The 16450-nt window shown below is 37.8% G+C and overlaps 1 protein-coding gene across 24 annotated transcripts in view; it reads right to left on the bottom strand.

Annotated features, from left to right (window-relative positions):
• The window catches only part of NRXN1 (neurexin 1), a 719531-nt gene that overhangs the window by 85457 nt on the left and 617624 nt on the right, over nucleotides 1–16450 (bottom strand). For all 24 annotated transcript variants that reach the window (XM_064509774.1, XM_064509775.1, XM_064509766.1 and 21 more), the window contains one exon: nucleotides 14908–15227. In XM_064509774.1, the coding sequence (XP_064365844.1) occupies nucleotides 14908–15227 (320 nt within the window). The remainder of the gene's footprint in view (nucleotides 1–14907; nucleotides 15228–16450) is intronic.

Genomic DNA, 16450 nt, shown 5'->3' with positions numbered 1-16450 from the left:
GAAAAAGATTTTAAGCATGTGTTTAAATCCTTTCCAGTTCCAGCATTTACTTACGTATGTGCTTAAAACACACACATTTAAATGCCTACTTGAATAAGACTTCTTCTGTGCGCTAGGGCCCGAATGTATCATCTGAAAAATCTCATATGCCTTATTCATTAGCATTAGGTTTTATAAAATTTCTTTTTATGCTAATGAAAGAAAATAAAGTGATTTCAACTACTATAGTCAATATCCAGACAATGCAACATTATGTTTCTGCCTTACTATCAGCATTTGCAAATAAAATCATGCTCATGCTGTGACTTTCATGCAGACCACTGCATTTTTGCCTTCTTTGACCAAGGTGGAGGTAAGGTCAGAACATCAGTCTAGAGTTTTACTCTAACTCTCTAGCTCCCTATTTTCTTGTGCAGGTATACACCTGACTGTGTTACCTCACTGAATACAGTTCTTTAATGTTTCTTGATTTTTTTCCCCTTGCCTCCATATGCCTAGGTCCTACAGGTACGGTTTCTTACTGATGAGCATGCCTTGCCAAGACTTCAGAGTAAAAACTTGCCATTTGGTATGTCTTCCTAGTATGCTAAACAGCATCCTAAAATTTTCAAATAATTCTGGGGAAACTGCATGCTTGAAAAAATATATTATTTAAAATGAGTATCTATCTTCAGAAAAGCAGAAGGCACCAAAGAAAGAAACAGCACCATGTTATAAGAATGGCCATACTAGGTCAGATGAAAGGCTCATCTAGCCCAGTATTCTTTCCTGACAACAGCTAATAGCGGATACCTTGGGAAGAGCAAAGGAATAAGGCAAGCACAGAACAACGCTTTCCTAGAATGCTCTCCTAACCTTCAACAATTCACAGCTCAGACTTCTCATCTAATAAATTGAAGACTTCTCATCTTATCATCAACATGCAGGTATACACTTTACAGAAGACAAATGGTATAGTTTACTCTGATGTTGAGAGGTCTACAGTAGCTGTTGATGAATAGGAACAATATGAAAGAGAGGATCCTGCTATGTCCAATACCGTATTTAATACCTCTCCTTTCTGCAGTGCAGTGATGAAAAACATACTTCCAGCTGTCAAAAACAGAACACTGAATTTGACCAAGAACATCATCCAGTTAACTCCTAATAACAAAGAGATACGGAGGCAATGTATTAGCTCTTCTGCTCACTATTATCATACAACACAGCATTTACCCCGTAAGCTTTTCTAACATCCCTTGAATAGAGCTATTTTCTTCACCATTATCAGTCTTGCAATTCACAAGTCATTTAGTCCTATTAGGTCATCCAGCTCATTTCATTGTCAATCCAGGATTTAAGAGTGGAAACCACAATATGCCTCTTGTGATATTCTATACCAAGTTAAAATTGAGCATAACCATTTTATGGTAATAATGCTTCTTAAACATCTGGCACAACTTTCACCTACTAAGATTAACAATTTTACTCTGTGTTCATCATTATCATTTTAATATTGCACTAACAAGAAAATGAAATTGCCATATGGTGGAATTATCATGTCAGACATCTGCTAACTCCCTCGTATGGAAAAACAAAGCACTTTAATATATTCATGGGGTAAGCAAGTTGATAGCCACTTTTAATAAATGAAGATGTTAATTTAAGTACTTTGCCCCACATTGTAGGATTTTCTTTAAATGCTTATATTACATGTATAACACTGAAATAATATGTAATGGTCTCTATTTCTGAAGGGACTCATAGCACTGTAAAAACTATTGCAAAGGTTTAAGTGTTAAGGTCAACTAATATCACAAAGAAGGTACTGCTGCAACAGATTGGTTAAGCTTTTCAGACAGTTAATTGAAAACATTGGGCTGATCACAGCCATTTGCAAATTTATGTCTAATTAACTGAATATTATCCACCAAAAACAGTTTTAAAACATTGGTCTTGTCTGAATTGTCATTTTGAAGCAGTTTCGTTTTCAAATTTGCCTGAACTCAAATGTATACACAACTATTTGTATTTTCAAGAAGGCAACACACACATAGTTACCATTGCTATTCTGCACTATTTCATGCTATACAAAAGTATTGATAATGTTTAGATATTGATTAAATCAATTAATTAGCAAGTCCATCACATCTAGAGAAAATGCATTCAGACTGTATACTTCTGGGAGCCTGGAATTAAATAACTAAGACTTAGCATTAATGTAAGGAATTATCAGCTTTACTGAACACATTCAGTCTAGCTGGATCTCTCTAAAGCATTAAATAAGACTCCCAGACACTTAATCCTAGTGAATTCATGGCCTTGTGTAAAAACATGGAGGCTGGATCTAAACTACTTTTCCCAAAGATATGATCAGAAGCACACTGGAGGAAGTAGGAATATTCTCTTACAGGTGTATTCTTATTGACGCTAGCACATCTGTGAAAGTCACAGCAGAATCTGGACAGGAAAAGAAAAGCAGCGGATCAGTTCCTGAATCTATCAGTCAGTGGAGTCAACTATGGCTATGCTGACATCAGAGTCTCACTCTTGCTATTCCCAGCATTATCACAGCGTCTGCTCAGCACAGATACTAATACCCTGCTTTAAAAACCTGAAAATAATATGCAAGCGTCATTTAAAATATGTCTAAGTCCATTTATTCTGACCTCATCCCTTTTCTTAAAGCTCAAAAATGTCAGAATAAATGTGTTCGGTATATTTATAGTATTATCCTGGGGGCTCAGCAAAACCTTATGCAAGCTGATGGGCATTTCAACAGCCCTGTCAACCTCTTCAGTCTCTCTTCTTGACAGAATCCACCCACAAACCCCCAAACATTTACTAAGTAGCTAGATTAAAAGATGTAGCAAAATAATAGAGTTCATTATACCTTCAAATGTTTTGTTCCTCACACAAGCTACTTCTTGCAGGATCTGAGGTTATGTCAGCACCATGCAATCTCTTCACACAGACTTCCTCCCACCACATTTCTGCTCTTACCAGAACTTCCTCTAATTTACCTGATAGGAGTTCTCCTAAAACTTGGTATTTCCACTTCCGTGTTTCCACATACAGACATAATCCCTAATAATCCATCTGAACACATCAAAGCCATTAATAGATTTTATCCACACCCCACCATCACCTCATGGCAGGGAAATACTCAGTTAATTTACAAGTGAAGAGATGAATTGGAGGAAGATGGTATAAGTTTCCCCAGGTCACAAAACAAACCTAGGTCTTTGATTTCTCTTTAGTTGGTCAGTATATCATCCCATCCTTCAGACTCGATTTTAAGGAAAAGGCTCCTATTTTTCAATTCGGGTTTATGCACATTTCAAGAAGAGAGCAGTATAGTTAGATCTATGGGACAATTTCAGTCCTTCTCTTCCTTTTCCTCAATGCAGATGCCCTTGTGCATTTTCTGTGTTCTCTTTTGGGAGAAACTGGTGAGTGTCACAGGTTTCTTCCTTAAGTAATTTCAGAGAATTTAGTGTTCACCTTTCCATTAAAAAATTCCAATCTACTAACTTCATCCATATATATGTGCATATAGAGACTAAAAAAACCCCATACCATGAAAGGGACATTTCAACAGAGTGTGGTTAAGAGAAAGGAAAAGAATGCAAAGACATTTTGCGTGCAGGCAGTATATTATTACTTAAAACAGAATTTCAAATTCTCTAATTCCTAGAACTTATGAAATAACACAGACACATAACTACAAGAGAATAGTTAAGTCTGAAGCAAAACCATTACCTAAACAGAACTTGTGTATCAGCTACTAGAGCTGGATGCTGAATACCAAATGAAACCATATACTTACAAACAACTTTAGCAAACAGATTAAATGAAATTAATAAATCAATAATTATTTTGTGATTTAAGACAGACATAGGATGTTGGTACTAACTACGGGGCGGGGGGAATGTTTTTTGAATAAACCTTCTATACTAACTCATTAACAAGCATGGTCCCAAGAGTTATCTCATTAAAGACAGTGATCCGCAGTCTATGAAACAGGCATGCCTGTGAATGAAACTTTGTTCGTAAAAGTATGAAGTGAGCAGAAATGCTTCACAGGTTACTTCTGCACTTACATTTAGGGGAAACCTCAGTACACAATATCTCAGTACACAACCTATGTTTTGAAAAGTTTTGATTCATGTTTGACATTTAACAAAACACAAAAGAATGTCCTATCTTATATGGGCCCTTGTCAGCCATACATAAAGCATATTCAGCACTGCAGCCTGCAGTAATTAACCCATGAACCACTCATATATGTATAATATGGAAACTGTTGCCATCATCATTCACACCACATTTACTGCTGCAGAAGAACTGAAACTTTACTGCAGTATACTCGGGGTCTGCCAGCATAGCCCCACATTTAAGTTATGCTTTATTAGTGATAGCTGCCTTCTCTGAGTTTCTACCACTGCGAGAAGAGACTCCCACCTACCTGTCCCTCAGCTCCTACGAATCACACAGAGAAGTAAAGAAACAGAATTTATTATGATGTGCACTCCGAAAGGAAATTGTGTGAGCCAAGTATATAAAACACACAGTACTGCAGTCATAGACATCCACCAAAGCAATTTGTGGATGAAGCTCTTTGGACATACCACAGCTTCAATTAGTGATGAGGGGATTGAATGAGTATGGCTTTCTTTTGTCAGGAGAACAGTAGCTCTCAGGCACGACACGAAGATTTCTGTAGTGCAAGACTACTGAAAATAAGTAGTCACTGTAAAACCCAAGCCTTTTCAGTTAGCTAAAATGTAGAATAATGCTTAACAGCTAGATGAACGTGCAGTTATGGGTCACTATATCTACAACCTCCTCTTGTTCCAGCTGGGTAAGACAATCCAGTTTCAGTTTAATCTTGATATAAGGATGTTTGTTTAGTTGGCTGAGAGGTATTGAGGGGGAAAGCTGACAGATACAGAATATGAGACAGAAATAAGTACTGTTTAATATGAGAGGGCTCTTCCAAAGAAAGTGGTTTGAAGACACTCTTCTAAAGATGAGTGAAATGTTTTTCATACCAAAATCACTGACTAAATTTGAGTGCGAGTAGGAACAGCAACCATTAGATACCATGTGTCATATTATGCAAATGGATGTTTTTGAAATATTACAGTGCTAACATGATATGAGCAAAATATTAGGAAAAAAGCATGCTATGAAAAATGTGGCTATCAAGATTATGTCCTCTATTTTGACAATTAAAATTCACCATATTTAAAAACTGCAATGGGCCAGAATTTGAGACTAGATGATACCAATTTGGTTTAAAAGGAAAAACATAATAAAGCAAAGTTTTTAATAAATGAGTTTGGTCATTTGAAAATGAAAGAAGCACAAAATCGAAGCTGCAAGTGGCCTTAGATCCTTTTTCCCCTGAAGTGAACTTGAAGAGCAACTTTGATTTGCAACCAATTAATCAACAATGTAGACAAGCGTCTTTAGGTTCTTCGGATACTAACAATGTTGTAATTTAATTTACAAACACTTCTTCCCCTTGCAGACACGCTGTGGGGTGCACTTTCAAAGCACTGCTTAAGGTTTTAGACAAATCCCACTGGCTTAATAGAAAATGCATGGCTTAGCATCCTTTCAGAGCCACTGAAGATCTATTCCATTCAGCTTTCTCATTTAACAACACAGAGAGGATGACGATGGAGGGGTGCCAGTGAGAGGAAGTTCCAAGTTTCTGTTAATTCTTTAAAACTCTTTTGCCAAGTCAGAATAGCAATTCACAAAGTGAAAAAGGGAAGGTCCCCTCCATGCTCCCTCTCAGGTAATACCTGTAAAAGGCTAGACTTTGCAGCATGCCTAGAGCAACCAAATGTATAACACACGGGCTGGATGGTACCTCATGCACCTAATCTATAGCAGATCTAAAGATAAAACAGGCCACTCAGACAGGTAGAAGTCTGTCTTGGCTGGACTGTATGTCACATGTGAAGTACAATTACTGATTAGGTCTGCACATTCCCCAGAATACATGAACTAGCAGGGCATTTTTACACCTATAATTTCCCAAGAAATTTGGCAAGATTTGCCTTTGGTGGCCAGCGTTCTACAAACCGCCCACAGGATCTGTAACTCCCTAACACCTGCTGACCACAACTAACAGAAATTCTTACTCTACAAGCTTGAGTGAGAAGAAGGTTTTAGGGCAGAAATTCTCTATTGGCTACATGGCTAATGACAGTACCTATTATTTAGGAGTTCAACGGCAAGCCTATGTGCACAAAACCACATGTATCTTTCAAGTAAGTAAATTAACACAGTAGACATATTCTATTTTAGTAACTATATAGAAATGACTTAGGGTAAGATTTTCAAAAACATTGATGTAATATATGAATATCAATGAGTTTGAAGGAACTTTTGAAAATCCCATCCTAAACACACATTCACTTTGTTTTTCTTCCTAATCTTTGCTTTTCAAACACAAAGAAAACCAGTGGAAAATGTGGCTCTGCAACACGCAGCAGAAGACCAGTAGAGCACCGGAGCTCATGCAATTGCTTTCTGTATGATCTTAATGCCTCTGAAAGGACAGAGTTGACTGAATTGGCCAAGGGATTTGATACTTGTTAGGAAGGACAGACAGAAAACCATGTGATCACATAAGCCTTACTTGAAAACAATAAGCCAATCAGCCAACCCAACCCAAAACACAAGTGTGCTAAATACTGTATCTCTAAATCTACCCTATTTACATAACTTCAGTGCTCCAAGTTGAAATACAATATTCAGTATGCAAATATTCTGCAGGAGAATGGGAAAATCGGAGGTGATCAGATAGCAAATACGAAAACATACCCAGGAATGTTAGTGTTCACGGTATCCTGTTTTTACTTTTAGAGATGGTACTTGAATGTCAGCATTAACAATATTTTAACTGTTTAATTGAATGAACTAAAATATAATTAGAAGAAACTAAAAAAAGGAGAGATTTAAAAAAGTAGAATTTAAACAAAAATTCATAAAACACTCAATGGTATGGGTTTCTTGCTTTGTTTTATATATGAGACCACTAGATCAGCTTTAGGCCAGGAAAACAGCCCTTGCCACGTTGTCCACATCAGAGGTTCAGAAAGTCAGGTGGGCTGCTGTAGATGACATAGAGAAAGGGGCTGGGGGATGTGGCATGGCAGCTGGCATTGGCTACCAAGTTAAGAGCATCCCAGCAGTGGCTGCTGTCCACCCTTCTGATCCTCCTTCTTTGGAGAGGGTAGTCCCTTAGGGCAGACTATTCTTAGACCTCTGAGAAGCTCAGGGCCACCTCAGTGAACAAATTGAGATGTAATCTATATATGCTTCTTTCAACCCACATCAACACACCTAAGGAAATGAAGAATGAGAGTATGTCAAAATCATCTTCAAATATAGCTAAATGTGTTTGGTTATTGACATGCAATAGTTATATATGCCAAATCTGAAAATTTGGCAGTGGCAAATAGAGAATAATTATGGTCCCAGATTATACAATAATTTTTTTTAGAAATGAAACATTAGTAATATTTTCACATCTTTTCTTACCTTACAATGTAATTTCAAAGCTTTAACTTTGCCTTTTCACACCTGTACATACTTGCATTTACTTTTAAGTATCGCTAACTCTGAAGTCCCTGCATTTTTAATGCTTGGTCATGGGAGTATCACAAAATTCAGGTAATATTCTGTATTTAGCTAGTTGTAACATGCTTGTAAACTTAATTGTGTTCAGAAACAAATTCTTGCTATGGAATTTCTCTCATTTATCTGAAATTCTTTAAATAAATGCTAACCACAAAAGTAAGAAAAACATTCTATCATGTGTTAATTCTTTTCTTTTTTAATGTAATATAATATTTTTTAGGGTTTTGACTTTTACAAAAAGATTCACCGGCAACCAGAGGAACGCAAAACCACCAGAGTTCTTTAACTAATTAGATAGGATTTATTGGCTTTTTGTATCATCAGAGCAGCATAAACAGCTCTAGGTTGCAGATGAGTCCCATCTGTAATTTCTCATCACCATATTGTTTGAAGTGGTTGTCTCACAGCACTGAAAGCTGTGCAGTAGAGGTGACATCTCTGGTGTGACGGTGTCCTTTCAGTCATTCCTCTATGCTGCTATGCCTGTTCCTTCAGCAATGCTGAGCTGGCACATGGCCAGAATGAGGCATGAGTAAAAGGAGCCTTCAAGTCCTGATGCCCTAGCAAATCTTTAAGTAACAGTGACCTATAATCGGCTGTTGACATGTCCCAATTACTCACATTGCGCTTCCTCATTATGGCCCACAGGACTGCTGCATGCAGATTAGCTGCAGGAGGAAGGCAGACCCTGCACAGTTCAGCCCCAACATATGCAAAGAATTTTCAGCTCTCTCTGAAGCTAACACAAGTGCTTTCAGGATTTTGCAGAAATAAGCATGATATGAATGACTATTAGTGTCCCAAAGTAACCTCACATCACTTCACAGAAACTGAGCTGTATATGTAGTACTATCTGTAGTATAAAGCCATAAGAACCAGAGAAGACAAAAATCAATCCTTAGCTTATTTACAGACTCATTTCTTATAATACTGTCCATGCACAACACTGCCGTTTAACTGTATGGATAATGTGAAGTCCAGTAATTCCATAATTCATATTCATGGATCAAGAGAGGTCTAATATGGACAAAAATTTCTTAAACTAGAAAGTTTTCCTTATTTAATATGCAAAGAAAGGTATTTAAGATTTCATTACATTTCATATATATGCTTTAAGTAAAAATTGAAAGTTTGGTAAAGACATACTATATTTTCCATCTATAAAGCAAGATTCACTCTTTCTTGATAACCATACTACTTCAGTAGCTGTTTTAGAATTGAGCTTCCTGTCCCACAGCCTACATTATCCACATGTTCTTAGCAAAAACTAGAAGCCTAGCTCCCTTGCACTGATTTGAAAAATTCAAGCCATTGATTTGTCTACGTAGCTATCTTTCTGCCTGCAATTAAATGAACACTTGAACACTTCCACACCTGCAGTGCTTGTATACAGATTCTAGTGCAAATGAGATTTATTCCTAACACTTCGATTCCCTGATTTCTGTCATCCAGAAAACATGCATGACCGTTGAAGTTGATCGCTGTGATAATTGAAGCTTTGGGATTCATTACACACCAGTAAGCATCTGTTGAGACAAATTCTTGTGATTTTCCAGACCCTTGGGGAAGAGCTTTGCCCACTGGGGCCAATGAATTGTGGGCTGGTTTGGGTGAATGTCCAGAAGAAAAAGTAGCAGCAGTAGAGAGCCACAGAAAGCATCTACTTCCTGTATATAAGAGCAGATAATACAAATAATTCAGCAGATAATGGTAAACTAATGCATTAAAGAGAGAGAGGCGGAGAATACTCTTCCTCCTATTAACTACACTGATTTCATGATTAATGTGCCTCCGTAAAATATATTAACATTTACCAACCTGCATAAAAGTGATGCACTCAACCATTATTTTAAAAATTGAACTATTTCAATGGAAAACACCCCTGTCTTTTTAATATGCTTGATTTTAATTGTCTGGCAAGGTGCTGAGCCTAACCCATCATTACTACTGCTACGGTGAATACCATTTAAATCCATTGCTTCAATACACGTAAAGCAACGTATCCTTCACCTGACGTATACCCTCCAAGGCAACTGACCAAATTTCAGCACATCAATTTAATATGAAGTCAATTTAATTCTGCTTGACCAAAAATCAGTGCCTATTGTTCCAAAATATGCAATCATCTCATAGCATATTGCAACTGCTGGTTAAATGGCTTAGTGTTATTGATAAGAACCCACTTTGATGAGAACAAAGAGGACTGCCAGAATCCCTTATAAAAAATAAAAAAGCTATTTAGCACACAACTTTCAGAAACTGTTTCCAATAAATGAGAGCAGGGGCTGCAGTATGGATGGGCTGTCATAATCAAATCTTTAGAAACAGGTCAGAAATAAGCATATTATTCTTGATTTACTATCACTTCATTTATGATTTCCAGTGAATACAGATCCACAAAGCCATGCCAAAGAGATACTAAGGGCCTGATTGAGCTATCCTAATTCAAGCAAAACCCATACTCAAAGTCCTTTTGAAGCCTTTATACTTCTGCCAACCCTTGCAGTTTTTATTGCAAGCCTTGCAGTACTTGATGTTTTGCTTAACATTCTGCCTCCTGGAATTACATAACATGCGAGTTTCCTTCTTTATTTTCAATTTTAAAAGTTTACTGCCTTTGTAATTGAATAGAAAAACTTGCAAATGAGCCTTTTAGAAAGTGTCAAAATTAACAGAAGAAAAAATTTAAATTGTATTATTTTCCTGAATAATTTCATGAAGTGGATGACATTCTTAGGCCAAATTCATGATTTCTAAGCCCCAGTGCATATTTACGACTCACCAAAAGCCAGCAATACATGCATTCCCTTAATAGGAGTCTTGTTCTTGAAACGTGTTATGCTGCGGATTTCTTTTCATGCTCGGTGCGTGAATTTTCACACATTTTCATGCATAGGAGAAAGCCAAATTTTGAGAATGCCTTCTAAAAAAATAATGTCTCTCTAATTACACTTCGGAAGAGGCCAGAGAGGATAAAAGCTGGGAACTTGCAGCCTCCTTGGCTGTGGAAAGGAGGTAAGGGGGCTGCCTTCGCCCACGCAGCGTGGGGAAATGAAGGGGCTCCCTCGATGCTCAGCTCCAGCGCTGGTGGCCACCACTTCTTCCAAGTGCCAATGGCGAAGAGCAGAGTAGAGGAAACCTCCCATCCACCATCTAGGTTCTTGTTGTGCACCAGTCACCCAGCTGGGGCAAACTGGGCTGCCCAGTTCTTAAATTGCCTGCTCCAAAGAGTGCATTAGTCTACCTGGTGAGCCTACAGGACAACTGCTGCTCGGGGGCGGCCCATTTCAAGAGCCTTGAACAAAAAACAACTAGTAAATTATTCCCTGATGGCTCTAACTCTGCATGTAGCTTGTTACACCAAAACACCTCACTACCTTTTGCACTTCCTTCTTCCTCCCACCTAATAATTTCCCCCCCTTTTTTTCCCCCTTACCTGATACTTTTTGTTTATTCTTATTATATATATATATAAGCTGTTACGTATAAGCTTTTTGAGGCAGAGGCTGTCACTTCCTATGTGTTTATGCAGTGCCTTGCACAAAGGCTGACAGCTCGGGATGGTATTAGAATCAGGGAGGGGGGTAGGATTTTCAAGGCACTAAGGAAAATTAGGCATTCACCTACTATTGACATTCAATAAGCTTTGAGTACCTTTCTCCCCTTTGAAAATCTACATTTACAAGTATAATAATTAGGATGTCTGTCATCACCAAAACACCCATTGTTAAAATACGACACAGCCTCCAAGTAGGGAAATCCTTCATTTAGAGCAGAGTCACTAACAAAGAGCATTTTTTTCCAGAGGCACTAAGACCTCAATTGTCTAGAATCACGCACAACAATATTCAACATACATTTTGGAAGAATCATATCTGTCTCGTTATATCATTGCACTAGTTAGATATCTGCTGAGAAGCACTCACTTGAATTTAAGCACTAACATTGTAGGTTTTTTAAAAGAACATTTCCTATAAATAGAGATTTAAATGATCTTCTTTAAGTAAGTATTGTAATCTTTAATTGAATTCAAGACCTCTCCAAATGGAGCAAACAATCTCTGACTGATTAGATCATTTACTTCTGTTCTATTTCAGACATGCACTGGTTTGTATTAATGTAAGCTTTTTTCATTAGCAAATATTTGCTTTAGTAACCTAATTAATGCCAGAAAAGGTAACTTTTCTTCTTTTGTATTACAGCATCTCAATGTAGTTGACACTCTTGGAGATGTTATATATAAATACAAACCAGAAAAATACTTAAAGGACAAAAATGAAACACAAATTAAATGTACATTTTTCATGAGATGGTGAGTGCCTTCATCTCCCCCTGACATCAAGACAGAATATGATCACTCAGCACCCAGCAGGACTGGGCCTTGGGAGTCCTACGGGTCACTAGCACAGAAATTATTACATGCTGGTAGAATAAGAAAGAAGGTATTAATGAAGAAAAGAAATTATGTCCTTAATTTGATTTAGTAGCTTCCTGGGTCTGAGTTTGTTGCATGAGTAACATAGCAACCTCCAGACAAATTTCAGCTTTGACACTGTGATCTTATCAATCTCTCCAAATCAAATCACAAGCATGATTGGAAACTATATTCCAGTGCAGTCCCTGACTAACTGTACAGTCGTAATGATAACACAGATCCTATGAGGTAGAATATGTAGACCTAGCTAAAGCAAACCACCGTGGATTATGAACGCTCAGTTACAGACTCATCATGTCACATGCTGTAACTGCACTAAACACGAGGCACATTTTCCTCAGAAGGGTTAATCTCAGGTTCTCAGATACAGAAATAGCCCTACCAAGCTGTCTTGAATGGGCTGCACTGAGGACTTGCAACAACGAGGCTAACAGGCGATGGAGGCTGATCTCAACTTCTACTCTCAGAACACGATTTGCAGAGCTGCTGTGCGCCTAAGGATGCCGCTGGAGCAGGGACATGCCAGCGGCTCAGGATGTCAGGTCATCGTCCTTGGCTCACAACATTTTGGATGTACTCAGCTGGGCCAGGAGGGGATGAAGGACTGCTGTGGTGGCATTGGGGTCACCCTGCTCCAGTGGCAGCGAGGTGTTCCAAAAAATGTGTACGCACTCTGATAAAGTTGGTATGAACCTTATTTCAGGCACCACAGTCTGGAAAACAGAAAATCTTTGGAAGATCTTTTTGCCTAATCATCCATTTTCCCTCTTCTGAAAAAATGACAACTTGCCATAGTTGTTAGCTTAAGAAATCTTTTTTCCCCCAAAATGCCATTAGAACACCTCCATAAGAAGAACGTCAGGGGCTAAACACCCAAACCAGAGAGTTAAACAGATTGGGGAATGTGCCTGGAAACCGAGGCCAACTGGCAAAGTAACCGTATCGGTCAGCTCCCTTAGCCCACAGATCATGCAAGGTGCCAGCTGGGAATGGGCCTTCTGACTCCCAAATTATGGCTGGGGTTTACTTGAGAGACCGCGAATTGGCAGAGGCCAAAAGCACACTGTTTGAACAGTTTAATTTAGTTTTATATTAATTTATTAGCATTGATTTAGTCTAAATTCTTCCCCATTATGAGGATGTCTGGCACTTTTAGATACAGCTCTTCCTCCGTGCAAATTTGATGAGGTCGTACATTGCATTGTTGTAAAATACTGAGATCTGACTAGCTGGATAATAAAGTGGGAGACGCTATTTAAAACAGAACTAATAGCAAAGAAAATTTATGACTATTTTACTAAAAACACTGTCGCTTACTACAACAAGCATTAAAAGAAAATGCAACCTATGCTCCGTAATGGATGCTATTTTTATGAGGCAGCCATTTCCACATATCTCTAGTTGGGTTTTAGTTGCCTTTTTTTCTTTGCTTTCTCATGCATCTTAAGCAAGCAAGTAAAATTGCATTATATTTATGTTTATTTAAATATACAAATCAGGAAATTTTATTTTAAATGTTTTGCTTCATTTTACAAGATAAAAACAATAGTATTTTTACTTTTACATCGCCATAGTTTTCAGTGTGATATAAAGTCTAAAAACCTACTACAGACAGAAAAGCTGAAGTGTCAAGTTCAATGCCCTGATCAAATTCAAACAGTGAGTTGAGGTTTTACACAGAAAAGAGGCAACTTAACCCCAGCCTCCCAGTCTAATCAGCACGTTCTCCTCCATTCCTGAGGAAATTAACCTTATTCATCACATCGCGCTGCTGCTCCTCCCTACGGCCCGTGCCACTTTCTTTGCTCCTTGTCCTACTTCTGGATCTCAGAGCAGAGCTGTCACGGCTTAATGGCACAGTGGGATCACAAGCAAGCGTGTGAACCAAGTGAACATAGGAAAAGGTTTTGGCAGTGTACATCTTTTTCTCATAAACATTTCAAGTGCAGAACAAATGCAAACATTTCAAGTGCAGAACAAATGCAGAAGAATCTTCTCTGCCACCAAAATGGCCTCTTAAGTTACAGGTTTTTAAAGCACAAAGTCTCAATGCTGTGACTCAGGATATCCACAAGTTAGGCATTAAGGTACTTAATTCACTCACCTGTTTTTCCCTCTCCTTTTTCAGATAATTAAATTTCCCCATGTATTATACACAGATCCTGACAAAACCTGAAAGCTACTAAATATATCGCTAAATTCATGAAATGCAAATAGCCTCAAAACCCAGTGGACAACATTTGCCAACTTGGAGCCTGAGTCTCGCAGGGGGCACAACACTCAATTCCTGTTGTAGCTACAGCCTCTCCCGAGGTATTCTGCCTGGGCAGATGCTCTGTCATGGGACTGGAGAAAGTGCTAATACCATTTTTTCCAGACTCTGCCACCTTTTTGCCTTCACATCTCCTTCCTGTTGTCTCTTCAAACTGGCTCTCATTTCTGCGTCTCATGGATAAACTCACCACTGTATTTCATTACCTCTAATTCCCTAAATCCTCCATTTCTACATCAAAACTAATCAGTACTAGCCACCAAAGGAAGAAATGGTACTTAAAAATACACAACGTGATGAAGATGGATAACTGGGGTACTTCAGAATAATAAAAATCTGAACAGTTAGGTCTGCCGCATTTAGAATAACAGCAAGGTCCTCCCTTTCCCTCTCAACGTTAATCAAAATCGTATCCATGGGCAGCTTACGGTACAGGATTTTTATCAGAAATACATGCATTCCTCCCATAGGAGCAATTTCATCTGCAGAGTGAAGGCAGTGTAGGAGGCCATACTCAAAGATGAGAAAACACTCGCAAAAAACATGAAAGCTGACTAACCTGACCAATAGGTTCTTTTGTTGGGGTCTTTCCTCTTCTAACGGTGCTTGTGGCCAATGTGGTGGTTGTTTCCATGACTGACGTCGACATCTCAGACTGCATCGCTGTGGCTGTGGACTCAGTTGTCATAGAGGAAGGCACTTCACCAACAAGTCTCACATTTCCTTCTATCACGATGTTGGCATCATTTTCGGCTGCCATATTCAAAACTTTCAAGCCATTGTAGTAAAGACCAGAGAGCTGGCCTTGGAATGGATGGCCACGTTCCTTGCCTCCAATTTTTATGGTTGCTTGGCTATTGAAGATTGTGAGCTGACGCCCTGTAAAGATAATATTACATACATGCAAAAATGTTGACTATGAACTCTATACTCTACAAGGATGATAACAGATTTTCATGGGGTGAGTAATGAGAGCAATAAACTATAAGAAAAGGATTTGACTCATAATTCATTGCTTTTTAATGAGGTGTCCATGAAATGCATAAATTTTGAGAGTATTTCCATGTTCTTAATTTACCACATTTTGGGATTTTTTGCTAAAAGGCCAATCAAATATATTTGTAAATGTGTTTATTACTACAAATGAAACCTTTCTCCCTTTTACCTGAAAGCAGTGTAAAGCTTTTTGGTGTGTGTCAAGAATACCAGGTTTCTAATTCCTTAAGATTACTTTTTCTTCAAGACTGCCAACATTTCAAAGATTTTTTCCACAAAATACAACATAGGGGATATAGCTTTTAAGTATGTACATGTGAGTTTATGTATGTATATACATATATAAATATGTGTATATACGCACACACAGAGTTTCTATATAGGCAAACATGTCACTACGTTAAGTGAATTTTAAAGAAAGTGTTATGCGGTAATCTGTCATAACTATATGTAAATGAATAAAATATTTACAATTTTAATTAAATGTTTCCTTTTTGTATTTAAATGTTTATTTTCCTTCCTCATACACACTGAAAAGAAACACATGGTTCACACTGAGTATCTCAGAGGCAGAGAATTCAAAAATAGATGTCTGATTGGCTTTCAGCAAGGCTATCAATTAAAATAAAAGATTTTAGATGTAAAAGCGGCTTCAGAAATGATACACATACCGATGGAGAAATCATGGCACATTTCCATTAAACAGAGAAAACCTCAGCAACAGTACCACTCTTATTAAATAGAATAGTCACTTTAGCAGATTGGTTTCTGCTCATAAAAAGCATGCACACAACTTTAAGTTCTGGTTTAATTAGTGTTTGTTCCAAACTCCCCTTAGAAGGTTGCAAACGTTAAAGGGACTTCATTTTGATTGGCAATTCATATTGCCCACTATTTAAGATACCTACAGTTTAAACGAATTTTTGCTTCAGGACCATAATGAAGATATCATAACTACATATATTTTTAGTTAATAATTTAGATGCTGGAACATGTAATATAATCTATGAATGATTTATAATTTTTGGTTAATGTTTGCTATGAGTACCTTCACAGATTGAGTTAGTGGATTATATTTAACAGTCCCTTTAACCTTAAGTTAACAG

The sequence above is a fragment of the Dromaius novaehollandiae genome, chromosome 3 (assembly GCF_036370855.1).
Source record: "Dromaius novaehollandiae isolate bDroNov1 chromosome 3, bDroNov1.hap1, whole genome shotgun sequence".
NCBI classification, from domain to species: domain Eukaryota; kingdom Metazoa; phylum Chordata; class Aves; order Casuariiformes; family Dromaiidae; genus Dromaius; species Dromaius novaehollandiae.
This window is presented reverse-complemented; position numbering and strand designations above follow the sequence as displayed.